Source organism: Eleginops maclovinus, chromosome 16 (assembly GCF_036324505.1).
Source record: "Eleginops maclovinus isolate JMC-PN-2008 ecotype Puerto Natales chromosome 16, JC_Emac_rtc_rv5, whole genome shotgun sequence".
Lineage (NCBI taxonomy): Eukaryota > Metazoa > Chordata > Actinopteri > Perciformes > Eleginopidae > Eleginops > Eleginops maclovinus.
Genome location: NC_086364.1, coordinates 4,816,842 through 4,842,647, shown reverse-complemented (window position 1 = coordinate 4,842,647; position 25,806 = coordinate 4,816,842). Strand labels below are relative to the sequence as shown.

Sequence of the window (25,806 nt, the reverse complement as noted above, 5' to 3'; positions counted from 1 at the left end):
AAATTTTTGAAAAAATTTTTGGTTTTTTTTTTAAAAAAATTTTTTAGCCGGAATGAACCAGCGACTAAGATATTTTTTTTTCCCCCCTTTTACAAGCTTCCGCCCTTCAACTGAGCTACAAGGGGGGCAAAATGGGCCCTGTTCCGCCTGGACATAAACACGGGGCGCATCATTCAATTCCCCAAAAGAAAACCTTTATACCTGTTGCTTTATATTCACAGAGAAGTTCAAAAGTGACCCATGAATTCCACTGTTTTGTAAAAGAAAAGCCCTTTGTTAACATGTTTTAACTTGCTGCTTGATTAAGCCCTTTCTGAATTGTTCAGCTTCTGCATGAGCCCAGAAGAATAAGTCTCAATTTCGCCTACATGATGATAACGCCCATCCAGTTACCTCCAAACTGTAAATGCCCTTCCATTTTATTTCAGCTCCTGAAAGAAATACACATCCTTCGAGCCGGATTTGAACCAGCGACATAAGGATATCTGCCCTTTGAACCTACAGTCCTCCGCTCTACCAACTGAGCTATCGAAGTGGGCGAGATGGCCTCTGTTCCGCCTGGACATGAACACGGGCGCATCATTCAATTCCCCAAAAGAAAACCTTTATACCTGTTGCTTTATATTCACAGAGAAGTTCAAAAGTGACCCATGAATTCCACTGTTTTGTAAAAGAAAAGCCCTTTGTTAACATGTTTTTACTTGCTGCTTGATTAAGCCCTTTCTGAATTTTTCAGCTTCTGCATGAGCCCAGAAGAATAGTTCTCAATTTCGCCTACATGGAGATAATGAGCATCCAGTTACCTCCAAACTGTAAATGCCCTTCCATTTTATTTCAGCTCCTGAAAGAAATACACATCCTTCGAGCCGGATTTGAACCAGCGACCTAAGGATATCTGTCCTTTGAACCTACAGTCCTCCGCTCTACCAACTGAGCTATCGAAGGGAGCATGCTAACATCTCTTCAGAGCGTTTTTCATTTGTTTTGCGTCTGCATGAACACAGAACAATAGGGGTAGGTTTCGCCGATGGGGAGAAAATAACCATCCATTCATTTACAAACTGTAAACGCCCATCCTTTTATTTCAGTTCCAAATGGAAAGACCTTCAAAACACACCTCCTTCGAACCGGAGATGAACCAGCGACTTAAGGAAAGCTGTTCTTTGAACCTAGAGTCTTCCGTTCTTCGAACTGAGCTATCAAAGGGGGCGAAATGGCCTCTGATCCGCCTGGACATGAACACGGGGCGCATCATTCAATTCCCCAGAAGAAAACCTTTATACCTGTTGCTTAATATTCACAGAGAAGTTCAAAATCCAGTTACCTCCAAACTGTAAATGCCCTTCCATTTTATTTCAGCTCCTGAAAGAAATACACATCCTTCGAGCCGGATTTGAACCAGCGACCTAAGGATATCTGTCCTTTGAACCTACAGTCCTCCGCTCTACCAACTGAGCTATCGAAGGGAGCATGCTAACATCTCTTCAGAGCGTTTTTCATTTGTTTTGCGTCTGCATGAACACAGAACAATAGGGGTAGGTTTCGCCGATGGGGAGAAAATGCCCATCCATTAATTTAAAAACTGTAAATGCCCATCCATTTATTTCAGTTCCAAATGGAAAGACCCTCAAAACACACCTCCTTCGAACCGGAGATGAACCAGCGACTTAAGGATATCTGTTCTTTCAACCTAGAGTCTTCCGTTCTTCGAACTGAGCTATCGAAGTGGTCGAAATGGCCTCTGTTCCGCCTGGACATAAACACGGGCGCATCATTCAATTCCCCAAAAGAAAACCTTTATACCTGTTGCTTTATATTCACAGAGAAGTTCAAAAGTGACCCATGAATTCCACTGTTTTGTAAAAGAAAAGCCCTTTGTTAACATGTTTTAACTTGCTGCTTGATTAAGCCCTTTCTGAATTGTTCAGCTTCTGCATGAGCCCAGAAGAATAGTTCTCAATTTCGCCTACATGATGATAACGCCCATCCAGTTACCTCCAAACTGTAAATGCCCTTCCATTTTATTTCAGCTCCTGAAAGAAATACACATCCTTCGAGCCGGATTTGAACCAGCGACATAAGGATATCTGCCCTTTGAACCTACAGTCCTCCGCTCTACCAACTGAGCTATCGAAGTGGGCGAGATGGCCTCTGTTCCGCCTGGACATGAACAGGGGCGCATCATTCAATTCCCCAAAAGAAAACCTTTATACCTGTTGCTTTATATTCACAGAGAAGTTCAAAAGTGACCCATGAATTCCACTGTTTTGTAAAAGAAAAGCCCTTTGTTAACATGTTTTTACTTGCTGCTTGATTAAGCCCTTTCTGAATTTTTCAGCTTCTGCATGAGCCCAGAAGAATAGTTCTCAATTTCGCCTACATGGAGATAATGAGCATCCAGTTACCTCCAAACTGTAAATGCCCTTCCATTTTATTTCAGCTCCTGAAAGAAATACACATCCTTCGAGCCGGATTTGAACCAGCGACCTAAGGATATCTGTCCTTTGAACCTACAGTCCTCCGCTCTACCAACTGAGCTATCGAAGGGAGCATGCTAACATCTCTTCAGAGCGTTTTTCATTTGTTTTGCGTCTGCATGAACACAGAACAATAGGGGTAGGTTTCGCCGATGGGGAGAAAATGCCCATCCATTAATTTAAAAACTGTAAATGCCCATCCATTTATTTCAGTTCCAAATGGAAAGACCCTCAAAACACACCTCCTTCGAACCGGAGATGAACCAGCGACTTAAGGATATCTGTTCTTTCAACCTACAGTCTTCCGTTCTTCGAACTGAGCTATCGAAGTGGTCGAAATGGCCTCTGTTCCGCCTGGACATAACACGGGCGCATCATTCAATTCCCCAAAAGAAAACCTTTATACCTGTTGCTTTATATTCACAGAGAAGTTCAAAAGTGACCCATGAATTCCACTGTTTTGTAAAAGAAAAGCCCTTTGTTAACATGTTTTAACTTGCTGCTTGATTAAGCCCTTTCTGAATTGTTCAGCTTCTGCATGAGCCCAGAAGAATAGTTCTCAATTTCGCCTACATGATGATAACGCCCATCCAGTTACCTCCAAACTGTAAATGCCCTTCCATTTTATTTCAGCTCCTGAAAGAAATACACATCCTTCGAGCCGGATTTGAACCAGCGACATAAGGATATCTGCCCTTTGAACCTACAGTCCTCCGCTCTACCAACTGAGCTATCGAAGTGGGCGAGATGGCCTCTGTTCCGCCTGGACATGAACAGGGGCGCATCATTCAATTCCCCAAAAGAAAACCTTTATACCTGTTGCTTTATATTCACAGAGAAGTTCAAAAGTGACCCATGAATTCCACTGTTTTGTAAAAGAAAAGCCCTTTGTTAACATGTTTTTACTTGCTGCTTGATTAAGCCCTTTCTGAATTTTTCAGCTTCTGCATGAGCCCAGAAGAATAGTTCTCAATTTCGCCTACATGGAGATAATGAGCATCCAGTTACCTCCAAACTGTAAATGCCCTTCCATTTTATTTCAGCTCCTGAAAGAAATACACATCCTTCGAGCCGGATTTGAACCAGCGACCTAAGGATATCTGTCCTTTGAACCTACAGTCCTCCGCTCTACCAACTGAGCTATCGAAGGGAGCATGCTAACATCTCTTCAGAGCGTTTTTCATTTGTTTTGCGTCTGCATGAACACAGAACAATAGGGGTAGTTTCGCCGATGGGGAGAAAATGCCCATCCATTCATTTAAAAACTGTAAATGCCCATCCATTTATTTCAGTTCCAAATGGAAAGACCCTCAAAACACACCTCCTTCGAACCGGAGATGAACCAGCGACTTAAGGATATCTGTTCTTTCAACCTACAGTCTTCCGTTCTTCGAACTGAGCTATCGAAGTGGTCGAAATGGCCTCTGTTCCGCCTGGACATAACACGGGCGCATCATTCAATTCCCCAAAAGAAAACCTTTATACCTGTTGCTTTATATTCACAGAGAAGTTCAAAAGTGACCCATGAATTCCACTGTTTTGTAAAAGAAAAGCCCTTTGTTAACATGTTTTAACTTGCTGCTTGATTAAGCCCTTTCTGAATTGTTCAGCTTCTGCATGAGCCCAGAAGAATAGTTCTCAATTTCGCCTACATGATGATAACGCCCATCCAGTTACCTCCAAACTGTAAATGCCCTTCCATTTTATTTCAGCTCCTGAAAGAAATACACATCCTTCGAGCCGGATTTGAACCAGCGACATAAGGATATCTGCCCTTTGAACCTACAGTCCTCCGCTCTACCAACTGAGCTATCCGGATTTGAACCAGCGACATAAGGAAAGCTGTTATTTGAACCTAGAGTCTTCCGTTTTTCGAACTGAGCTATCAAAGGGGGCGAAATGGCCTCTGATCCGCCTGGACATGAACACGGGGCGCATCATTCAATTCCCCAGAAGAAAACCTTTATACCTGTTGCTTAATATTCACAGAGAAGTTCAAAATCCAGTTACCTCCAAACTGTAAATGCCCTTCCATTTTATTTCAGCTCCTGAAAGAAATACACATCCTTCGAGCCGGATTTGAACCAGCGACCTAATGATATCTGTCCTTTGAACCTACAGTCCTCCGCTCTACCAACTGAGCTATCGAAGGGAGCATGCTAACATCTCTTCAGAGCGTTTTTCATTTGTTTTGCGTCTGCATGAACACAGAACAATAGGGGTAGGTTTCGCCGATGGGGAGAAAATGACCATCCATTCATTTACAAACTGTAAACGCCCATCCTTTTATTTCAGTTCCAAATGGAAAGACCTTCAAAACACACCTCCTTCGAACCGGAGATGAACCAGCGACTTAAGGAAAGCTGTTCTTTGAACCTAGAGTCTTCCGTTCTTCGAACTGAGCTATCAAAGGGGGCGAAATGGCCTCTGATCCGCCTGGACATGAACACGGGGCGCATCATTCAATTCCCCAGAAGAAAACCTTTATACCTGTTGCTTAATATTCACAGAGAAGTTCAAAATCCAGTTACCTCCAAACTGTAAATGCCCTTCCATTTTATTTCAGCTCCTGAAAGAAATACACATCCTTCGAGCCGGATTTGAACCAGCGACCTAAGGATATCTGTCCTTTGAACCTACAGTCCTCCGCTCTACCAACTGAGCTATCGAAGGGAGCATGCTAACATCTCTTCAGAGCGTTTTTCATTTGTTTTGCGTCTGCATGAACACAGAACAATAGGGGTAGGTTTCGCCGATGGGGAGAAAATAACCATCCATTCATTTACAAACTGTAAACGCCCATCCTTTTATTTCAGTTCCAAATGCAAAGACCTTCAAAACACACCTCCTTCGAACCGGAGATGAACCAGCGACTTAAGGAAAGCTGTTCTTTGAACCTAGAGTCTTCCGTTCTTCGAACTGAGCTATCAAAGGTGGCGAAATGGCCTCTGATCCGCCTGGACATGAACACGGGGCGCATCATTCAATTCCCCAGAAGAAAACCTTTATACCTGTTGCTTAATATTCACAGAGAAGTTCAAAATCCAGTTACCTCCAAACTGTAAATGCCCTTCCATTTTATTTCAGCTCCTGAAAGAAATACACATCCTTCGAGCCGGATTTGAACCAGCGACCTAAGGATATCTGTCCTTTGAACCTACAGTCCTCCGCTCTACCAACTGAGCTATCGAAGGGAGCATGCCAACATCTCTTCAGAGCGTTTTTCATTTGTTTTGCGTCTGCATGAACACAGAACAATAGGGGTAGGTTTCGCCGATGGGGAGAAAATGCCCATCCATTAATTTAAAAACTGTAAATGCCCATCCATTTATTTCAGTTCCAAATGGAAAGACCCTCAAAACACACCTCCTTCGAACCGGAGATGAACCAGCGACTTAAGGATATCTGTTCTTTCAACCTACAGTCTTCCGTTCTTCGAACTGAGCTATCGAAGTGGGCGAAATGGCCTCTGTTCCGCCTGGACATGAACACGGGGCGCATCATTCAATTCCCCAAAAGAAAACCTTTATACCTGTTGCTTTATATTCACAGAGAAGTTCAAAAGTGACCCATGAATTCCACTGTTTTGTAAAAGAAAAGCCCTTTGTTAACATGTTTTTACTTGCTGCTTGATTAAGCCCTTTCTGAATTGTTCAGCTTCTGCATGAGCCCAGAAGAATAGTTCTCAATTTCGCCTACATGGAGATAATGAGCCATCCAGTTACCTCCAAACTGTAAATGCCCTTCCATTTTATTTCAGCTCCTGAAAGAAATACACATCCTTCGAGCCGGATTTGAACCAGCGACCTAAGGATATCTGTCCTTTGAACCTACAGTCCTCCGCTCTACCAACTGAGCTATCGAAGGGAGCATGCTAACATCTCTTCAGAGCGTTTTTCATTTGTTTTGCGTCTGCATGAACACAGAACAATAGGGGTAGGTTTCGCCGATGGGGAGAAAATGCCCATCCATTCATTTAAAAACTGTAAATGCCCATCCATTTATTTCAGTTCCAAATGGAAAGACCCTCAAAACACACCTCCTTCGAACCGGAGATGAACCAGCGACTTAAGGATATCTGTTCTTTCAACCTACAGTCTTCCGTTCTTCGAACTGAGCTATCGAAGGGGGCGAAATGGCCTCTGTTCCGCCTGGACATGAACACGGGGCGCATCATTCAATTCCCCAGAAGAAAACCTTTTTACCTGTTGCTTCATATTCACTAGAGGGTTAGCGTTCAGTGCAATTCCATTGTGTCTTTGAAAGAAGTTCCTTTTAGTCGGCGTGGAAATCCAGATAAATTGGCATTAAAATAAGGACCTCCAAGACCATATTTAACCATTCAACAAGTTCCTACAAAGGGAGGAAGAGCTACACCCGAGGATTTTCTACAAATTGGTATGAGTGAAAAACCTGGCTAGCAGGATGTGAAGTAGCCAACGCAGTTTTCTGCTTTCCCTGCCTACTTTTTCCCCCTGAAGGTGGCACGGCAGACAGCAATGCTTGGACGTCGACTGGTATAACAGATATGCAGCATCTCTCTGAAAAAATAAAGAAACATGAGCTGTCGAAGCTCCACATGGATAGCTGCTTGAGATGTTCGTCTTATGGGAGGGTGAACATTGCCACTCAACTGGATGAGGGATACAGGCTAGCTGTTCGTTGCCACAAGAGGTGAGCAAGAACCGTCACATCATCAACCGGCTTGTCCAGTGTGTGAAATTCTGCGAGGTGGCACAGTTAGATGAAGGTTTTGATGAGCATCTGAAACATGCTACGGTGTTCAGTCAATAAATACATGACTTAATATGCTGCACCTGTCTTTATGTTGTTTCTGAACATATCTTTTGTCCTGTTGAGCTATTTTACATCATACCTCATTGGATTCATGTAAATAATTAACATAATAATAAGTAGAATAATTTATTGCGGACCCACAATAAATTCATGTATGTAGAGGTGTACATAAGAGTGAAAATGCATGTATGTGTTGAAAAGTAAATTGTATATACATGTGAGTAGAAATATATGTATGTGTGTGAGAGGGCCAGAATGAATTATGGCCTGTGTGGCCCCTCATGCCTTCTACTGCAACAGTCTGTCATTTCTAATTGTAATTTTATACTTGAGCAAACTGCTCTGCTCTGCAGTGCGGTGCTTTGATGAGATGTTGCCCTCTTGGTGGACATGTAGACAGTACAAATGTGCAGGTTGATACTCAAGGATAAAATCCCAAAGTTAGCACCAGAGGGAGTTACACTCCTGCCGGAAATGCCTCCATTAGACGTTGTTTACTTCTGTAACATAATTACATCACTATGTAACAGTCATGCTTCTATTGGCTAGCACTCCAACGTATTTTTTTGAATAGGCTAAGGGGCTGCACCTCTCTAAGCGGTTGACCAACAGAATGGGCTCTGGTTTCAGAGAGAGGGTGAAAAGCAACGACGGTATGAGACACGACATATGACAATAGATGGCTCGTTTAACATAAGAATTTTAAAAAGCATTATTTTTTAATTTTCTAATATAACTTTCTCTGCCTGCAGCTGTCCTTTTATATTACAGTCTACATTCACAGCACTCTACAATACGGTCTAGAATCACAGTCCCACGTCTCCGGTCTCCAAGGTGATGATCATCATCTCGATACTGTGGTTTCCTGGCAGAGAGGATCCAGCCAGCTCAGATTTATCTGCATCAAATGTTTCCAGTTCAACGTCCACACAGCTCATCTTCCACCTGTTGAGCAACACCTCTATGGACCAGTCAGCACTGTTGTGGGGAAGGTGGGAGTTGCAGGGCGCAATCAGGAAGAGGTGGAGAGGAAGGTTAAAATCAAAACATTATATTCAATTCTATTTATTCTTTTTTAAATGATGAGTGTATTCATCACCTCCTCTCCTGGTATGTGGTCCAAAACTGAGCTTTGGGGTTTTTCCTCAGAAGAAAAGCGACGGTCAGGAGAACGTCTTCAAAATCTGAATCAGGGCAGAAGCGTTATTACTCTGGTGTACATGCACACTAGACGTTATTACTCAGGTGCACTTGCACACAGGAAGTACATGCACACGGGGACCGACCCCGGGGCTCGTAGAAGATGTCTGATCCCAGGATGATGTCCAGCTGGGGTAGCTGAGTGAGCTCAGGTGAGACCTCCCCCCAGGTGAGAGGCAACACGGTTATGTCATGGAGGCCGTTTGCTGCACAGCTGCGCCGGCAGTTCTCGAGACAGAGCGGTTTCTCTGCATTGTCCGACAGGATTACCTTGGCCCCGCACCTCGAGGCCACCACACCTGGCAGACTCGCACCTGCACCAAGCTGTGGAGACAGACAAACACTCAGAAAGTGTTGAGCAGGTGACAAAACGTAATTTGACGTTACTGCTTCTTTTCTCGCAAATAAATCTAAGAAAATTTATATATTTTTTCATGTATTTGTGATTTCTTTTTTCACCTAAATGTACCACTCAAATCTCAGAATATCCAGGCTTCTTTCTAAGAAAAATAATTTCTATAAATATGTTGTGTTTTTCAAAAAACAATATATGACCTTAGTAGCTTTTTGTTCTGAATTGTGATTATTATTTATAGTTTGCTTCATAAAAACAACACACTAGTGTAAGTTAAGCCCATATCCAAAGTAAAGCAGGTAGATTTGAAAAAAACCTTTTATTATTATATTTAGTTTAAGAATTTTGCGCCAAGGAAAATGCAATTAACAAATATAATGCTTTGTCATATGTCAACCCAACGGGAGAGCGTTATTACTGGGTCACTCCATATCTATGCATGGAAATATGCTGTGTCCCTGGTTTCCAAGATTGCAGCGCAGATCACATCATGTGAACTGAAATTCTTTTTCTCACCTCCAACACTGTCTTGTCTCTCAGCTCCTGTCTCTGTGTCCATAGATACTGAGCCAGCACCACTGCACAAGGCCACACATACATGCCATATTGTGGATCCAGAACCTAAGAGTGAGGATCACAGTTAGACTGCAAGTTAGTGAATGATTACAAAACATAACTCGCATATTCAACATTTTAACCCATAAGGACCCAGCGTGACACAGGTGTCACATGACATGTAAATGTCCTGGAAAGTTCCTTATACATATTTAGCCTGGATTTTAACTCATGAAGTCCCTAAGTGACACATACTGAACACCCAGGTGTGTCTCGAGCCAGGTCATGTGATGTTGTTTTCTCACAACAACATTTCCAAGATCCCCGCCCCCAAGGTTAACACATGTGACAGAACTAGCTAATTTGACCAAGCTTGTTTTTGTTGCTCAAGGTCAGATTCAAGCCATTTAAGAATTATAATGCTTGCATATCATGTCCTTTATTACATGTTACCTGTTGTGAAAAGATTTCATGATCAAATTGATATGAAACAAATGAGATAAATATCACTGTGGCACTGGTGTCACATCGGGACTTTAACCTTAACATTTCACAGTAAACCCGGAGTGACACATACAGTATGTCACAATAAGAAATATGAGTGTGATCAGATCAGTTAATTTAGCTGATTCAAAGACATTAACTTAATATATTCTATATTGTTCACTTCAAAGAAAATTTAAACTAATTTAAACAAAATAAATCTTCCAAATTACTCAAGTTTCCATTTGGCCTAAGCTAATCTGCCACGTGCTGAAAACACAAGTTCAAACGTGGTTCTGAGAACATAAGTCGGTTGCTTCTAAGAGACAGTTAGTTGATAAATAGACCTCCAATATGATGCAATCTTATCTTTATTCAGTTCGAAAATGTTTGTTTTGTAAAAAACATTGTTTTGTTGAACCAAACTTTGTTTTAAGAAGTCAAGTTATAATTTTATAAAATTGCAAATAAGAAGACTCATATTTGTTACCAAACATAACTAAACTCTCAGACTGATATATTTTCAAATGGAGAATCATTTTACCATATAAGGCCCAATGTGTTCTATGTGGTCTATTTAGTCTTTTCCATGTTTCCCTTAATTTCCCTGTAAGTAGAAATGGGTCCGGGTTCTTATGGGTTAAGGATGAATTGAATATTGCATATGTACGTGGCTGGCTCGAGACACGTTTTCTGAAGAACTGTCTCTACATCATCCAATATGCAATGATGAGCAGGACGCCGCGCTTAAACTGTTATCTGATTGGTCACCAAATAACCAATCATTGGTGGACGTGAAGAGGCAATCCAATTGGTTGAAATGTTATTTAATGAACCCATTCTGGGAAACTTTATTCACGCCGAATAAAAGAAGGGGGTCTAATGTATAGAACTAAAATAGGTTGCTGTCTAAGCAGGTACAAACCACGTATAAAACCGTGTTTCATTTAGAATATCCATAATTTAATAGTTAGAAACATGCCAATTGTAATAACACAACTGCATGTATGCTGAATTAAAGGGCAGACTAACGTCAAAGTCAGTTTCCGAAGGGGTATAAACACAACTGCTCTACCTGCATTGTAATAATGTGATTAAAAACTCCAACATACCTCAGGTATTGAAACAGAAAGGGACTGCTGTGTGTTTTCGTTGTTGTCTTCAAACGTGAATTGTTTGTATTTTATGCTGGGTGTTTCGGCTTCACTCTGATCCATCATGAGGGCGTATACCTTATAACATTGCAAGCTACTATTACGATTCTTTTTTTCTGATAAGAATTTCTTATTAACTAATTTAATTAACATTTGTGTTGATCACTGGCTACCCACGCTATGTCTAGTTCCGTATCACTGACTGTAACAGCCAATCAAATCACAGTCAACGGCTGGCGGGAAGGCTCATTCTACATCCCTTCAAACAAACTGCGGAGGCTGTAGCCAATGAGCTTTCTGTTCAGGGAAAAGAGGCGGGCACTGCGGATGTCAATCAGTTGCCTACCAGCCAGCGTTAGCTAGCTGGGCTGTCTTGTTAGCTATTTAACAAAAGTGTGTCGATCAAGCAGGTATTAAAAAGGATACTCACATTTGTTGGTGCAGATCTGAGGTTGTGTTTAACACATTTACAGACTTGTTTTGTTAGCTAATCAAATACATTTAGGTAAGGCTGTCAGAACAGCGCAGCTAGCCGCCGGGCAGCAGTGCAGGCTAGTGGATGTATTTCAGCATTAGCTGAGAAGCGGTTAACACACGGAGGAGGAATGAACCATAAAAGTAAGAAGAGGATTAAAGAGGCGAAACGGAGCGCCAGGCCCGAGCTGAAGGACTCATTAGACTGGATAAAACACAACTATCATGAAACGTTTGACCTGTCACACCGCACCGTGAAGGTAAAATGTCAATGTAGCATGCAAGGCTAAGCTAACACTAGCAAGCCGCAGCCCACAGTAGGTGTGCAGCTTGTCACGTACACACTGAGCCTGTGTTTCACAACAAAACAAGTGAATCTTAGTTTAATTTCAGGCTGTGAACATTTTATTCATAGTTTTATCACCTACTTTATTTTCTATAGCTGTTTGATGGAATACATATGTTTACATTGGTGGACGTGAACATGCACAATAATAACAAAGAAAATCGTCCCAAAAAATCTGGCTCCAGCCAGCTATGGTCATTATTCATGTTTTGTAAATTAGGCGATTAGATATAAAATTAAGATATTTGAAGTGCTAAATGTAAGATATATATGGGATATACACACAACTAGGTAAAAGTGTTTAAAAGGTAGTGACTTTGTAATGGTAATTTTAAATAGATCGATAGTTAAAAATAGGAAAAATATAAAAATACATGTCAAAATTAGAAACAAATATTGAAGGACTTTTGACGATGTGTTGACACAACATTGCTCTAAAACTCTTATCCGAAATTATAATAAAGATTGAAGCTGGACATATCCTGGCTCAAAGATTGGAAAATGTATGTTTGGAAAAATATATTATCATCTAACAGTTTTTTTGTTTTGTTAACCAGATAGACAGAAGATGATGTGATGATTTTGGAAATGCCGTTCAATGTTTGTACTGATATATGTTGTGTTACAGGACAATGTTGAGCGTGTGGACACACTCCACCTCAGCCCTGAAGAGTTCATCCGGTGCTTCGAGCGGCCTTACAAGCCAGTTGTCCTGCAGAACGCCCAGGAGAGCTGGCCTGCCCGGGAAAAGTGGACCCTGGAGCGCCTTAAACGCAAATACCGCAATCAGAAATTCAAGTGCGGGGAGGACAACGACGGGTACTCTGTGAAGATGAAGATGAAGTACTACATGGAGTACCTGGAGACCACCAGGGACGACAGCCCGCTCTACATCTTCGACAGCAGCTACGGTGAACACGCCAAACGCCGCAAACTGCTGGAGGACTACCAGGTGCCGCTCTTCTTCAGGGACGACCTGTTCCAGTTTGCAGGGGAGAAGCGCAGACCACCATACAGGTCAGATTATTTCACTTTCCAGATAATTAAATTGCACCTCCATGAGCAGGGCTGGACTGGCATCTGAAAAGGGCCCGGGCACTTTTGTTCACCCAAGGGCCAAGCGCCATGTTTTTATATATATATATATATATGTTTTTATATATATATATATATATATATATATATATGTTTTTATATATATATACAGTGGGGCAAAAAAGTATTTAGTCAGCCACCAATTGTGCAAGTTCTCCCATTTAAAAAGATGAGAGAGGCCTGTAATTTTTATCATAGGTACACTTCAACTATGAGAGACAGGATGAGAAAAAAAAATCCAGGAAATCACATTGTAGGATTTTTAATGAATTAATTGGTAAATTCTTCGGTAAAATAAGTATTTGGTCACCTACAAACAAGCAAGATTTCTGGCTCTCACAGACCTGTAACTTCTTCTTTAAGAGGCTCCTCTGTCCTCCACCCGTTACCTGTATTAATGGCACCTTTTTGAACTCGTTATCAGTATAAAAGACACCTGTCCACAACCTCAAACAGTCATACTCCAAACTCCACTATGGCCAAGACCAAAGAGCTGTCAAAGGAGACCAGAGACAAAATTGTAGACCTGCACCAGGCTGGGAAAACTGAATCTGCAATAGGTAAGCAGCTTGGTGTGAAGAAATCAACTGTGGGAGCAATTATTAGAAAATGGAAGACATACAAGACCACTGCTAATCTCCCTCAATCTGGGGCTCCACGCAAGATCTCACCCCGTGGGGTCAAAATGATCACAAGAACGGTGAGCAAAAATCCCAGAACCACACGGGGGGACCTAGTGAATGACCTGCAGAGAGCTGGGACCAAAGTAACAGAGGCTACCATCAGTAACACACTACGCCGCCAGGGACTTAAATCCTGCAGTTCCAGACGTGTCCCCCTGCTTAAGCCAGTACATGTCCAGGCCCGTCTGAAGTTTGATAGAGCGCATTTGGATGATCCAGAAGAGGATTGGGAGAATGTCATATGGTCAGATGAAACCAAAATAGAACTTTTTGGTAAAAACTCAACTCGTCGTGTTTGGAGGAGAAAGAATGCAGAGTTGCATCCAAAGAACACCATACCTACTGTGAAGCATGGGGGTGGAAACATCATGCTTTGGGGCTGTTTTTCTGCAAAGGGACCAGGACGACTGATCCGTGTAAAGGAAAGAATGAATGGGGCCATGTATCGTGAGATTTTGAGTGAAAACCTCCTTCCATCAGCAAGGGCACTGAAGATGAAGCGTGGCTGGGTCTTTCAGCATGACCATGATCCCAAACACACCGCCAGGGCAACGAAGGAGTGGCTTCGTAAGAAGCATTTCAAGGTCCTGGAGTGGCCTAGCCAGTCTCCAGATCTCAACCCCATAGAAAATCTTTGGAGGGAGTTGAAAGTCCGTGTTGCCCAGCGACAGCCCCATAACATCACTGCTTTAGAGGAGATCTGCATGGAGGAATGGGCCAAAATACCAGCAACAGTGTGTGAAAACCTGGTGAAGACTTACAGAAAACGTTTGACCTCTGTCATTGCCAACAAAGGGTATATATCAAAGTATTGAGATGAACTTTTGTTATTGACCAAATACTTATTTTCCACAATCATTTGAAATAAATTCATTAAAAATCCTACAATGTGATTTTCTGGATTTTTTTTTCTCATTCTGTCTCTCATAGTTGAGGTATACCTATGATGAAAATGACAGGCCTCTCTCATCTTTTTAAATGGGAGAACTTGCACAATTGGTGGCTGACTAAATACTTTTTTGCCCCACTGTATATGGCATGCCATTACAGAAGGAAAATATTACAAAAATAGATTTTGTATAAAATCACAGTTGCACAAGACACGACAAGTAGTAGAGTAGAAATAAGATATTGGTTGGATTTGAGAAAGTGAAAGGGGGGATGCCATAACTAACACGCACTAGCAATTACAAGACGCAGCACATGTCGTCCTTGTGACAGCTGACAGCTCAAGACAAATGGAAGATTTCTATAAGCTGTCAAAACAATACAAGAAAGGTGTACGAAAATAAATCGGTACATATTTGTGACTGATTTGAGAGAGTGGGGGCGACACATTTAGTCTTAGTTTCAGGCAATAAATGGGAAAAACGCCGAAGCAGTGAATAGCTAATCTGCCTAGCTTGCTAGGGTATTTCTAGACGGGACGGCACTAGCATAACTTCAAACACATCACATGACCTTGTAACAGCTCGACAAATGGAAGATTTATATATGCTGGCGCAACATTACAAGAGAAGTGCATGAAAATATATCAAATGGGTACATGTTTGTGACTGATTTGATAAAGTCAGGATGACAACTTGGTCTCAGTTTCAGGCAATAAATGGGAAACGAAACGCCGAAGCGGTGAATAGCTACACTGCATTGGCTAGCTAGCGGGTGTGTTGAGCTGAATTCTAACCTCAATCTCTCCCTGCTGGGTCACGTCTCGTGACTCTCGTCTCTCCGTCTCCTCCTCCTCTGGTTCCCCGGCTCGAACCACCATCTCCTCCGCCTCCTCCTCCTCTACATTCTCCACCACCTGTGCGCTCGTTGTCGTTGTACCAGCGGCCCCACCGCCCAAACCCGAGGTTGAGCTGCCTGGTTCCCCATCATCTCCCACGGCCCCAGCAGCAGCCCCACTACCCGAACCTGAAGTCGAGCTTGTGCTTTTGAATAAGTCGGTGATTTTTGCACATTTTGCTGCGTCGTCTTTAAGTTTTTGCTTTCTCTTTTCCATTCGCTTCTCATGGCCACTCTTTTGTTTCTCCATCTCGCGACCTCTCTATCCTCCACCATTAGCCTACAAAATTTGAGGTGATGACTTGGGTCAAGTGAGGGCCTCTAGGGAGGGGCGGGCCTTCGAGAACCAAGGAATTTCATTGGACTAGCCAAATGTGCCTCAAGAGAAGCATCCAATGGGCCACGATGTGTCATGTTTTTACCGTCGCAATCAATAAAAAATATAATATATATAATGTATGTTTTGTTTCCGGCTCTGGGAAGGCCCAAAACGTTGGAGGGCCTGGCGGGATTTGCCCGGTACGCCAGATAGCCAGTCCAGCCCTGTCCATGAGCATTTTTATCAATGAGTTGGTCTCTGATTTCCTGGTCAAACAATTGTGTTACACTATTTCACTGATCAATAGATGGTGGTAAAATACCAATATATGCCACAATTGGCCTGCTTAAATAAATAAAAAGATTGTATACCAGTACGTAAGGATGTCCTAATGGCTCAATTCCTCTCCCTCTCCAATGCCACACAGTTTGCAGGGTGTTTGCCACACATTAAGTTCAGTTCCAAACCGACTAGGGAGCACAGGATGTTTTTAAACCCTCCAACAGGAAGTCTGCATAGATCATGGACCATGCTGTGTACAAATAGTTCTGCGAATACAATTACTAGTAAACTGTCCAAAATTAGATAGATCATTTATATTGCCATACTAATGTAAACAACGCAAAGGTATTATATACTTTTTTTGTAATAAAAAAAGTAGAATCATATATCACATGTCCAATACATGGTAGACGTGTGGATTTGATTCTAATTTACTGGAGCTCTTGCAAATAAGGTTTTTAAAAAACGAGAAACACCATTAAAGAATTGGGGGACTTTTATTACAGGTATGTATATGATTTCTAGTCTAAGAGACACTGAAAGAGTTACTAAAAGTTACGTCGGTACCTTTTTCTTGCTGGAGAGGGAATTGTGTCCCTAAGCTTGCTGCTGTTTTTACACCCTACAACTGGAAGTAGGAAACCTCATGCAGCTGAGAGCATGACAACAGTCGAAGTTTACATTAGGAAGTTCATGTGGACATGAGCATTACCAACCACCTACTTTCACTTTTCTTAATTTTTATTCAGTTTCCACCCTTGGTAAGGAAATTGTATTTTTCCCTTTTTGACCACGTGAAAGCACACCTTTTTAAAACACAAGAATGAAGTATCTAGGTGCGCTTTTAGGGTTCTATCCGCTGAAAATGTTAGTCCAGCACGACAAATCTACGCCATTCACTTTGTCCTAGCGCAGTCTCTTTCAATAGTCATGATTAATCCTCCTTCCCTTAACCCTGAGACATTTTTCATCCAGGTAACGGAAAAGGAGGTTATTCGTTTTTTTCCTTTTCCTCCAGAGCCGTGATGTTAGCGCTAACAGGGTTTGTGCTCTGGTCCCCTCGCAGGTGGTTTGTAATGGGCCCCGCTCGCTCCGGCACTGGCATCCACATCGACCCGCTTGGCACCAGCGCATGGAACGCCCTGGTTCAGGGACACAAGAGATGGTGTCTGTTCCCCACCAACACGCCCCGCGAGCTGATCAAGGTTGCCCGAGAGGAAGGAGGCAACCAGCAGGACGAAGCTATCACCTGGTTCAACGTGGTGTATCCCCGGACGCAGCAGCCCAGCTGGCCTCCAGAGTTCACACCGCTGGAGATCCTCCAGAGACCCGGGGAGACCGTTTTTGTGCCTGGTCAGTGAAGAAACATCAGTTTATAAGACGTAATAATTCTCCATCCAAATTTCAACTGTCCATGGTGATTGAAAATGTGTCTTTTTTTGGGTCAAATTCCATGAAAACACTTATACCAATAATTGATAGTACTTGCAAGTAATCATCCCCAAATGAAGTTCTACTGACCCTGATCTCATATGAATGAAGTTTTCTCCTAGGAGACTTAAAACTGATTTGAGATCAGGGGGAACAAAGGAGATGTTTACCCGGTCATACTATCAGAACACACCATCCCTACACCCCTGTATTAGGGTCATTGTAGGTAAAACATGTTGGTGGTAATATTCAGGGACAAATGCCCAAGAGATAAGTCTTTAATTGTAAATGGAACCCTTTAATCTTACAGAATATTTGAGTTTTCTTAGAAATGTTGAGTCACCTGGAATATTAACGTGCTCCCCATGCTCTGTCATTAAAACATTTTCAATACCTTTTTTAAATCATTTTAATTCAAACTACACATTTCTCTCAGTTTGAAATCAATTTAACATTTGGGATGGACAGACCTTAACAAACATATGTTTTTAGATTTTCTAATGCCTAAATGTTACATAGTATACATTAAAGATATATTGCATTCACCACACGGTGGTGTTTACATCTGTGTGTATCAACAGAGAGAAACTTGGTGACCCAGCTTCACATCACCTAATGCTAACAGGATTAATCCCAGGATTTAGACTTCACCTGTCTGACAGTAGATTACATCACAACCAAAACACCAACCTGTGTTTCTGTTAAATCACATCACACACAGGCTGTGGTTTTTACCCTCTTGCTTTGTTTACTCAATTTCAGCCCACAGAGTTTGTAACAGAAGAATTTATTAGATTTTATCATTTGATTTAAAGAACCAAAAAAGAATGAAAAAAGAAAAGGCATTTCAGGGAAATATGCATTTATCATATTATCATTATATTACTGATATTCTTATTATTATTTCTATGGCAAACGTGATTTTGTTCCATCAAATATATTTAATAAATTAAATATTTTCAGCTTAATAAAATACGTATTTTGTTAAATATTTGCAAATGTTGAAAGTCTAAATAATTAGTCCAATTAAAATATTAGTTTTGTCCTTAAATAAGTCATTAATTCTGTAAAAATCTCACTAAGACACAAAAAGTCATATTTGGCCCAAATCAAATGGTAATTGTTGGATTTCTATACAAATAGCATCCATAATAAATCCATAAATATGTGCTAGAGTTCTATACCAACAGTTTTTTGTATCAGTATCTGATAAATCAGCTGCACAGAAGAACTGACATTTCATAGTGTGGATTTGTTTTTATGTTTTGAAGTCTTATTTTTGAGACGTAAATTGAGGTTTCTTCTCGAGAACTTCTGATGATTTTCAACCAAATTTGATTTATTATTTCATTTTTATGTCAGAAACTTCATTAGCATTAATATCATAGAAACAATCCACATTTTTTCCGTTAAACACAACCTCTAAAATTAAAAAGCACACTTGGTTGTATAATCAACTTTCTGCTTCCTGATATTTGCAGCCTTTTTATTAACTCTTCTGATGTTTTATTTGTCTTTTCAGAATGTTCTGTATGTTTTTAAAAAGTTGTATCGAGATTTTAAAAATATAACGTTTCTGGTTCTTTGTTCTTGTTTTCTGACAAAACTTTGTATCCCTGGCCGGCTCAGATACATGTGTAGTTGAAATGCCATCAGTCATTGACCACATGTGAATATACAATCTAAAAACAATGTTTTAACTGAGGAAAGAGCAGCTGCAGCATTTAGACAAATGAAGGAAGCAGCAAGGTGTGTTCTCAGCTTGTGTTTGTTTCTGATGTTAACGGGGACTAGCTGTTTGTCCACAGGCGGGTGGTGGCACGTAGTCCTCAACCTGGACACGACCATCGCCATCACTCAGAACTTCGCCAGCTCGACCAACTTCCCCATCGTGTGGCACAAAACAGTCCGAGGGCGACCCAAACTCTCTAGGAAGTGGTACCGGTAAGAATTCAGAAACACACAATTAAGTACTGAAGACTTTTAGCTTTACTCACCTCATGCTGCTAGCCATTTGGCCTCTTACAGTTTGAACGCAAAAGCAATAGTTCTTCTCGTTTAGCACTAGCAGTGTTGTAAACAATGAATAATATTTAAAGAGGACATATTCTGCTCATGTTCAGGTTCATACTTGTATTTAGTGCCTCTTCTGTAGTAGCGGGCCGTGCATTTCAGAGCCAGGCCTTCAGCAGTGTCCTACCTGAATTATCCTCCTCTTAAAACCATCATTAAGACGCCACGGCTACAGAAACCATTAACATTATACAGAAACACAGTATAACAGGGCGCTGCATCACAGATGGGAAAATAATTTAGCGAGAATGAATGCCGTTACTAAAGCAAGAAAACCAAATAACACAAATCAACAAGTCTCCTTTCACTGCAGCCACAGCTGACAACATACTGTACATCATCTCCTGCAGAAGCATCAATATTGACTCAATTAATGGCAAGAATATATCAAAACATTTAAATAAAGGTCATTATAGCCTTTACTCACCAATACATTAGATTATTTTTACACAAAATCCATCCTTTCTTTCCTCAAGAAGAGTTCAGTTGCTCTGTTGTACAGATTATCTGAGTTTTCAGTTCCAATAAGTCCTGTTCTACAACATGGAGGCTACTGCTGAAAATCCATTCTGTCCAGTCACACTTCTGGCAAACACCATTATGGAGCTCCTTTTCCCTGCGGATTTGTTCTTTTAAGCTGTAGATTTGAAAAATGTTCAAAAGCACTGTTGCTTGTAAGTGTCCATGCGGGCTTTGGCGTCTTGCTGATGTTTTGCTTACACAACTCAAGTTTGCAAACCCTCTATGGCTCCTAACAACAAGTCGATCAGTGCGGAATATCAGGCATTCCCAGCAATACAATGTGCAGCGCTCCTCGGAGGCTGTGAGCCAAGGCACGGCTGCAGTGACCGAGTTGAAAGTGGTGGTTCAACCCTTTCCCCGGCTGCGACAGGCAGATATTTTACCTTGTGCAGGTTGCTAAGGTCGCTACAGATGCAGCAACACAGAGAAAAGCTATGAACTGAATAGAATAGACCATTAGAAATAATTTAATACATGTTGATGAAAAAACTACATTAAAATGTTAGTCGGGGAGTCTGATACTGTTTAGGCCAATAGAGAAGGCCTTGCTGGCCCTGACTGCCCACCACTGCTCTACTGGGACATGTCTCCGTGCTTTGATGTTCAAACAGCTCTTTATTTTTCTCATACTGCCTGTGCTGCAGCACCTCTTTTCACCCTCTGTCTGAGCCTGCTCTGATTGGTTAGATGGACGGCTGTGTTGTGATGACTCAACCGCTTGAATCGACCTTTGTTTCATCCATATTGTCCTATTATCAAAATTGCAGTATCAGGAAATACTGTGATATTAGATTTTCTTCATGTAGATGCAGGTTTCTGCACTCCGATAAAGTTGTAATCTAAAAGACATGCTTATTGGTTATGATGCAGGTATTCATCTTGTAAAGTAAAACTCCTTCCTGGTTGTTTCAGCATCCTGAAGCAGGAGCGGCCCGACATGGCAGTGCTGGCAGACAAAGTGGACCTGCAGGAGTCAACCGGCATCGCCTCAGACAGCTCCAGCGACTCGTCTTCGTCGTCTTCCTCCAGCTCCTCTGACTCCGACTCTGATGTATGTGCTAAAATACACACACACACACACACACACACACACACACACACACACACACACACTGTGGTTTCATTTATACTGATAATACAAAACAAGCTGAATATTACATTTATGATTCTAAAAGGGTGAAATGTTATCAAACGATCTAATCAGCACCTCGACAAATAAGGTGACTTGCGCGGATGGTAGTAGCAGATGTTTACCCGGTGACTGGAAGCGTCATTGTTTTGAATTTTAAGAGACAAAATCTGAAGTCCGTCCTTCATTTTGAAGGATTAGAACACTGACTGAGGGTCTGCCCTAACTGTGAGGTCATTCAGAGAAAGGGGGGGAGCTGCTGCTGTGGAGGGGAGCACATGTTGCAGGATTTCCTCCCCAGGATCGCTAAATGCAATCCAACATTCAGAGCATGTTTTCGACATCTGATCACTTTGCTGGGAGAATGAGGGACAAAGAGAAACTAATGCAACCACTGTGTGTCTCATAGTCTCCTCAGTGAGCAGGTAACTGTACAGAGAAAGAGAATTGAAAAAATGAATTGATAATTGAAATGAGAAATTTGACATTGTGCATCACTAATTAAAGGGTTACATTCTGAGTTTTTAGAGTTATTAAAGTTGAATTAAAGAGTTTAATGTTTAATAAAATGTCAAGGACGTGTAATCTATTCGTCACCTATCTTAGGGTAAATTGTTAAAACCAAGGGTCCAAATTCAAACCAATAGTTAACATTTTTAAAGTTTAATTAAAGTGTAAAATGCAGAATAAAGTAAATACTTTTCAAAAATTCCCCAATTCAAAATCAATAAGAAATATCTAATTTAAAAGGGAACACATGGAAATTAAAGGTAAACAGTTTAATTTAAGGGTTGAAAGTTGAAATTGATATGTATAATTGCACAATATTGGGTAACTAAGTACAAATATCTGTTTTAAAGTTTAGTTAAAAAAAAGTTGAATTAACGGATTAAAGGTTGATAATAGAATGCAAGTGTTGCAATGCTGCTGACTCTGCAGTGTGAACACGCTGTGACGACCCCTGCTTATATAAATCCTGTCAGCCTCACACATGGTGCTCTGAAGTGGCAAACAGGTGCCAACATGTGACCGTAACACGAGACATGCATGTAACATGGTGCAGCGCTCTGAACACTTTGTCCTCCCGCAGGCCGCCTCGGGCTCTGAGGGCGACGCCGTGTCCCATCGCAGGAAGAAGAGACGCACCTGCGGCACAGCGGCCAACGGAGACACCAGCAGCAAGGACGACTGCGCCAGCAAGGAGAGGAGCTCGTCACGGTGACCGCCGACCTCTATCACACACACAGAAAAAGCTGCTTCCTGTCTAGTTTTAGGTCTGAAGCGAGGAGACCTGTCACCACTGTGCTTTCAATCAATGTTTGTGTCCGTACAGAGAGGTTATCAGCAGTAAACACTCCGGGGAAGGTTAGGAGCATGACACACAGCATTAAAAGTCTCCCAGCTGCTCTCTCATGTGAGAAATAAAGGGACGGGAACATTTCTGTAACGGTTAGACATGACATCCATCCACCAGAGGAGAGAAAACACACTTCCTGTAGTTTCAAAGATATAGAGAAAATTGAGTATCAATATTTGTGGTCAAATACGTCAATATCAAGTTGATGTTGTTTCGGCCTTTCTCTAAATATCTACATAAAGAAGTGTTTGATTTAAGGAAGTGGATAAAGGCAAGAAATGATGAATAAAGTTCGGAAATGTTTATCTTTATAAAAGAGTTGAGCTTTATAACAAGGAAAAGACCCCCTGATATTACAATATCCCAAATATAAAACAACATCCAGTCTCGTATCACTTTTTTGCCTAGCCCTCTTAGGGACCACCTCCACAAACAGACACATTTCTGAACACAATATTAAAGACCAACTTCTAAGCTGGACTCTCCTGAGTAGGTGAGTAATGGGGACAGAATTGAGTGGGAGCGCTACAGCTGCTAAACAGGCCAACCTTTATCAATCAATGTCCACTATAGCTGCATTTCCCCTGCATGGTACGACTCTACTACACTCATAGACCTTGCAGATTGTACATCATCGGTGAAAGCGGGTTTACCTCCTGCATTCTCTAAACAAAATCTCTGTTCAGCGGGAAACAGAAAGGAAAATGCGTTCGCTTTTGCTGTTGTAACATGTTTGGGAACATCAGGTGTGTGTACTGTGATGCACTAGCAATGATTCTCTCCGACCATCAGTGGTCTGCAGAGTTTTAGCGTCACCTTTTGGAAAAGATACATTAAAATAAGTCTAGTTGAGTCATACCATACAGTGGAAATGCTGCTTTAATGCGTTTGTTTTACCCTGGCACGCTCATGTTGTTACTATACATGTCTAACATTATTATGGAGAGGAGCCTACAAAAAAAACTTAAATGCTTTATCCTTTTACTTGATCCACACAAAAAAGGATAAAAAACTCCTATTAAAATATGTGAGATCCAGAACTAGACTGATCCTTGAGAAAAAAATGTCTCATTCTGAAATCTGAAGTTACGTTTTTTTTGTTACTTTTTATTTCTCTCCAGGCTCTTTTCCAAAATGTTGTCAGACACTTACAATAGTAATCATGCCGCAATGCCATTGGCAATAACAAACCAAGTGGATGCACATTTTAGATTGAATTGCATGCAACATGTTTAGCAGCTGCAGCGCTCCCACTCAAAAGGCTCAAAACACAACTCTTGTCCCGATTACTCTCTTAGACACCATTTTTGGGAAATTTGGGTCCAGGTTGAAAATCCTGGAGAATATTGTGATATTAGAAGCTGAGTTGGGTTGTTAGCCAATCACTATCTCCCTGGGAGACTAGAGACTCGCTCAAGCAAAAAAAAAAAGAGAACACTCAATATTGTTTCTGCATATAACTGTTGGTTTTTTCTTAAATGGTTGGAGGTTGTGTCGCTCCTCTACCCGCCTTGGTGATGAACCTTCACACTGAGAATTGAAAGTGTGATTCAGTCAGCCAGCCTTAAAGAAATTAATCGTTTAAAGGAAACATGCGCATGTAAGAATGGTTAATTCTGTATGAAATACAGGAGAGTAACGGCCTAACTGAAAACCTTTCTGCCAGTTTGATGTTCTGCCTGCTTTGTGCCAAAATGCTGCAGATTGGAGAAACTGTCGCTAAATGTCGAGGCTAATCGTTTTTGTGCAGTTGCAGGAAAAAGTCAGCAGAGGGCACTACATTAACCAGAATGCACTGCTGCATTTTGTTTAGTGGATGATTAGCTAATGTTTCAGAGTTTACATTTATCATCAGTTTGTGCATCTTTTTAAATAACGAGTAGAAGAAGAAGCTTTCTCCTGTATGGTAGATGGTGCAGATTCAACAGCGCATCCGATATCAACAAATAAATAATAACATTTGTTTGAACTGCCAATTAGAGCTGAAACGTTAGTCAGCAGACAGAAAATTAATCGGCAGCAATTGATTAATTGGGTATTTCTAAGGCAATTATGGCAAAAAGAACTGTCTGCTTCTAAAATGGGACTTTGTTTCGATGTTCTTCTCTCCTATAACCTAAACTGAATCTCTTTGTTGAGGAATACAAATGAGACATTTAAGATGTCACCTGGTCCTGTTGGAACCATTTTTTTCCCCGACTGCTACCTTTTACCGACAAGTATATCCAATTAAAATAATTGAAATAGTGTTCCAGATATAACACCTGGAGTAACTGGAGATACATGGGATTATTGGCTCAGATGATACATACAAATATCAGTTGTGATTTGGAGAAACCTCCACATGGCTGCAAATAACCACATAGAAAAGATTATAAATTGAACCATCAAATACTTTAATCATACCCACTTTTACGTGATTAATAATGTTAAATAACATGCAGTTCAAAATCGATTGAGAAAATAAGAAGTAGAGTAATCCAAAATACTGAAAACTGTTGACGTCTTTTTAATGTCTTTTGTGCAAAACCTAAATAGTCCGTTTGCCGAGATTCAAACAGTTTTTTGCTTGAAAAATGACTTGGTTTTCTGACCAGTTTCTGATTAAAAGTCGGTTGATCCATGCCTCGAATCAACGCTTGAGTTTAATGTTTGAAGCTTTTCTACGAATCCTTTAAAAAGAGCTGTAAAATCTGCGGCAACAAAAACATGCTGTGTGTGTGAAGCTGTTGCTGTAGACTAAAGTGCCTCTAAAGAGAGTTTGTAAGTTTGACTGTCTGTCTGTCCGTGGGAAGGTTTCTTTGTTTTTATTTGTTCTTAAACTAATGTGAAGGCACCGTGTTTGTCCCTGAGGTCGCTCACATGGTGCCTTTAGGTTCTTTGAATCCTGTCTGCAATGTTAATAAAGTCAATCTGAGGAGCTCAGACAGACTTTGAGTATGTAATTTTGTTCGTCAATAAAATCTTTTCTATGACTCGAAACTAGTTTGTCTGACTATTTTTTTTAATTGTTATTCAACCTTCCACTTCTATACATATTTATTGTTGGTCTGTTCATGCCCTACATTTTGGTAAATGTGAAGGTATTTAATCTTGTAAAATAAGTGTATAAAACAGTGTGTATCCTAAATACACAAAGTAAAATTTGTGCTGTAATAATTTTTTAATTAAAATGTTACAAGATTCCTTTTAAAAAAAATATATATATTTTTATTGTCTATGTGTTTACAAAGAATGTTTGCACATTGTGTATTAATCTTTTTTTATTTTGGCAGCTTTTGTGCTGCGT

General features: G+C 41.0%; 2 protein-coding genes and 11 non-coding genes across 13 annotated transcripts; 1 reads left to right on the top strand and 12 right to left on the bottom strand.

The window, feature by feature from the left end:
* Window positions 1-447: 447 nt before the first annotated feature.
* On the bottom strand, window positions 448-535 carry trnay-gua (transfer RNA tyrosine (anticodon GUA)). The gene is given in 2 exon segments: window positions 448-483; window positions 499-535. It is a non-coding gene; the product is annotated as a tRNA-Tyr (tRNA).
* A 322-nt stretch (window positions 536-857) lies between these two features.
* On the bottom strand, window positions 858-945 carry trnay-gua (transfer RNA tyrosine (anticodon GUA)). Its single transcript is given in 2 exon segments — window positions 858-893; window positions 909-945. It is a non-coding gene; the product is annotated as a tRNA-Tyr (tRNA).
* Window positions 946-1,378: 433 nt separating this feature from the next.
* On the bottom strand, window positions 1,379-1,466 carry trnay-gua (transfer RNA tyrosine (anticodon GUA)). The gene is given in 2 exon segments: window positions 1,379-1,414; window positions 1,430-1,466. It is a non-coding gene; the product is annotated as a tRNA-Tyr (tRNA).
* Window positions 1,467-2,049: 583 nt separating this feature from the next.
* On the bottom strand, window positions 2,050-2,137 carry trnay-gua (transfer RNA tyrosine (anticodon GUA)). Its single transcript is given in 2 exon segments — window positions 2,050-2,085; window positions 2,101-2,137. It is a non-coding gene; the product is annotated as a tRNA-Tyr (tRNA).
* Window positions 2,138-2,459: 322 nt separating this feature from the next.
* trnay-gua (transfer RNA tyrosine (anticodon GUA)) lies at window positions 2,460-2,547 on the bottom strand. The gene is given in 2 exon segments: window positions 2,460-2,495; window positions 2,511-2,547. It is a non-coding gene; the product is annotated as a tRNA-Tyr (tRNA).
* Window positions 2,548-3,129: 582 nt separating this feature from the next.
* trnay-gua (transfer RNA tyrosine (anticodon GUA)) lies at window positions 3,130-3,217 on the bottom strand. Its single transcript is given in 2 exon segments — window positions 3,130-3,165; window positions 3,181-3,217. It is a non-coding gene; the product is annotated as a tRNA-Tyr (tRNA).
* A 322-nt stretch (window positions 3,218-3,539) lies between these two features.
* Window positions 3,540-3,627, bottom strand: trnay-gua (transfer RNA tyrosine (anticodon GUA)). Its single transcript is given in 2 exon segments — window positions 3,540-3,575; window positions 3,591-3,627. It is a non-coding gene; the product is annotated as a tRNA-Tyr (tRNA).
* Window positions 3,628-4,541: 914 nt separating this feature from the next.
* Window positions 4,542-4,629, bottom strand: trnay-gua (transfer RNA tyrosine (anticodon GUA)). The gene is given in 2 exon segments: window positions 4,542-4,577; window positions 4,593-4,629. It is a non-coding gene; the product is annotated as a tRNA-Tyr (tRNA).
* A 433-nt stretch (window positions 4,630-5,062) lies between these two features.
* trnay-gua (transfer RNA tyrosine (anticodon GUA)) lies at window positions 5,063-5,150 on the bottom strand. The gene is given in 2 exon segments: window positions 5,063-5,098; window positions 5,114-5,150. It is a non-coding gene; the product is annotated as a tRNA-Tyr (tRNA).
* A 433-nt stretch (window positions 5,151-5,583) lies between these two features.
* On the bottom strand, window positions 5,584-5,671 carry trnay-gua (transfer RNA tyrosine (anticodon GUA)). Its single transcript is given in 2 exon segments — window positions 5,584-5,619; window positions 5,635-5,671. It is a non-coding gene; the product is annotated as a tRNA-Tyr (tRNA).
* Window positions 5,672-6,256: 585 nt separating this feature from the next.
* trnay-gua (transfer RNA tyrosine (anticodon GUA)) lies at window positions 6,257-6,344 on the bottom strand. Its single transcript is given in 2 exon segments — window positions 6,257-6,292; window positions 6,308-6,344. It is a non-coding gene; the product is annotated as a tRNA-Tyr (tRNA).
* A 1,630-nt stretch (window positions 6,345-7,974) lies between these two features.
* mettl23 (methyltransferase 23, arginine) lies at window positions 7,975-11,773 on the bottom strand. The gene is made up of 5 exons (XM_063903546.1): window positions 10,980-11,773; window positions 9,346-9,450; window positions 8,561-8,798; window positions 8,374-8,458; window positions 7,975-8,252 (listed from the first exon to the last, which is right to left on the bottom strand). Exons 1-5 carry the CDS (start codon window positions 11,172-11,174, stop codon window positions 8,081-8,083), a joined length of 795 nt encoding a protein of 264 aa, XP_063759616.1. The 5' UTR covers window positions 11,175-11,773; the 3' UTR covers window positions 7,975-8,080.
* On the top strand, window positions 11,325-25,499 carry jmjd6 (jumonji domain containing 6, arginine demethylase and lysine hydroxylase). Its single transcript, XM_063903536.1, has 6 exons — window positions 11,325-11,755; window positions 12,470-12,858; window positions 17,072-17,358; window positions 19,245-19,380; window positions 20,944-21,082; window positions 22,251-25,499. The coding sequence occupies exons 1-6, from the start codon at window positions 11,627-11,629 to the stop codon at window positions 22,380-22,382; spliced, it is 1,212 nt and encodes a 403-aa protein (XP_063759606.1). The 5' UTR covers window positions 11,325-11,626; the 3' UTR covers window positions 22,383-25,499.
* Window positions 25,500-25,806: the final 307 nt, after the last annotated feature.

Excerpts from the sequence above, each read along its gene's own strand:
- mettl23 (XM_063903546.1), bottom strand. The coding sequence starts at position 11,174 with ATGTTAATTAAATTAGTTAATAAGAAATTCTTATCAGAAAAAAAGAAT. Across the intron at positions 8,459-8,560 it reads CATCTTCTACGAGCCCCGGG|ATTTTGAAGACGTTCTCCTG; the intron begins GTCGGTCCCCGT and ends GCCCTGATTCAG. Across the intron at positions 8,253-8,373 it reads ACCACATACCAGGAGAGGAG|TGCTGACTGGTCCATAGAGG; the intron begins GTGATGAATACA and ends TCCCCACAACAG.
- jmjd6 (XM_063903536.1), top strand. The coding sequence starts at position 11,627 with ATGAACCATAAAAGTAAGAAGAGGATTAAAGAGGCGAAACGGAGCGCC. Across the intron at positions 17,359-19,244 it reads GGAGACCGTTTTTGTGCCTG|GCGGGTGGTGGCACGTAGTC; the intron begins GTCAGTGAAGAA and ends GTTTGTCCACAG. Across the intron at positions 21,083-22,250 it reads CCTCTGACTCCGACTCTGAT|GCCGCCTCGGGCTCTGAGGG; the intron begins GTATGTGCTAAA and ends GTCCTCCCGCAG.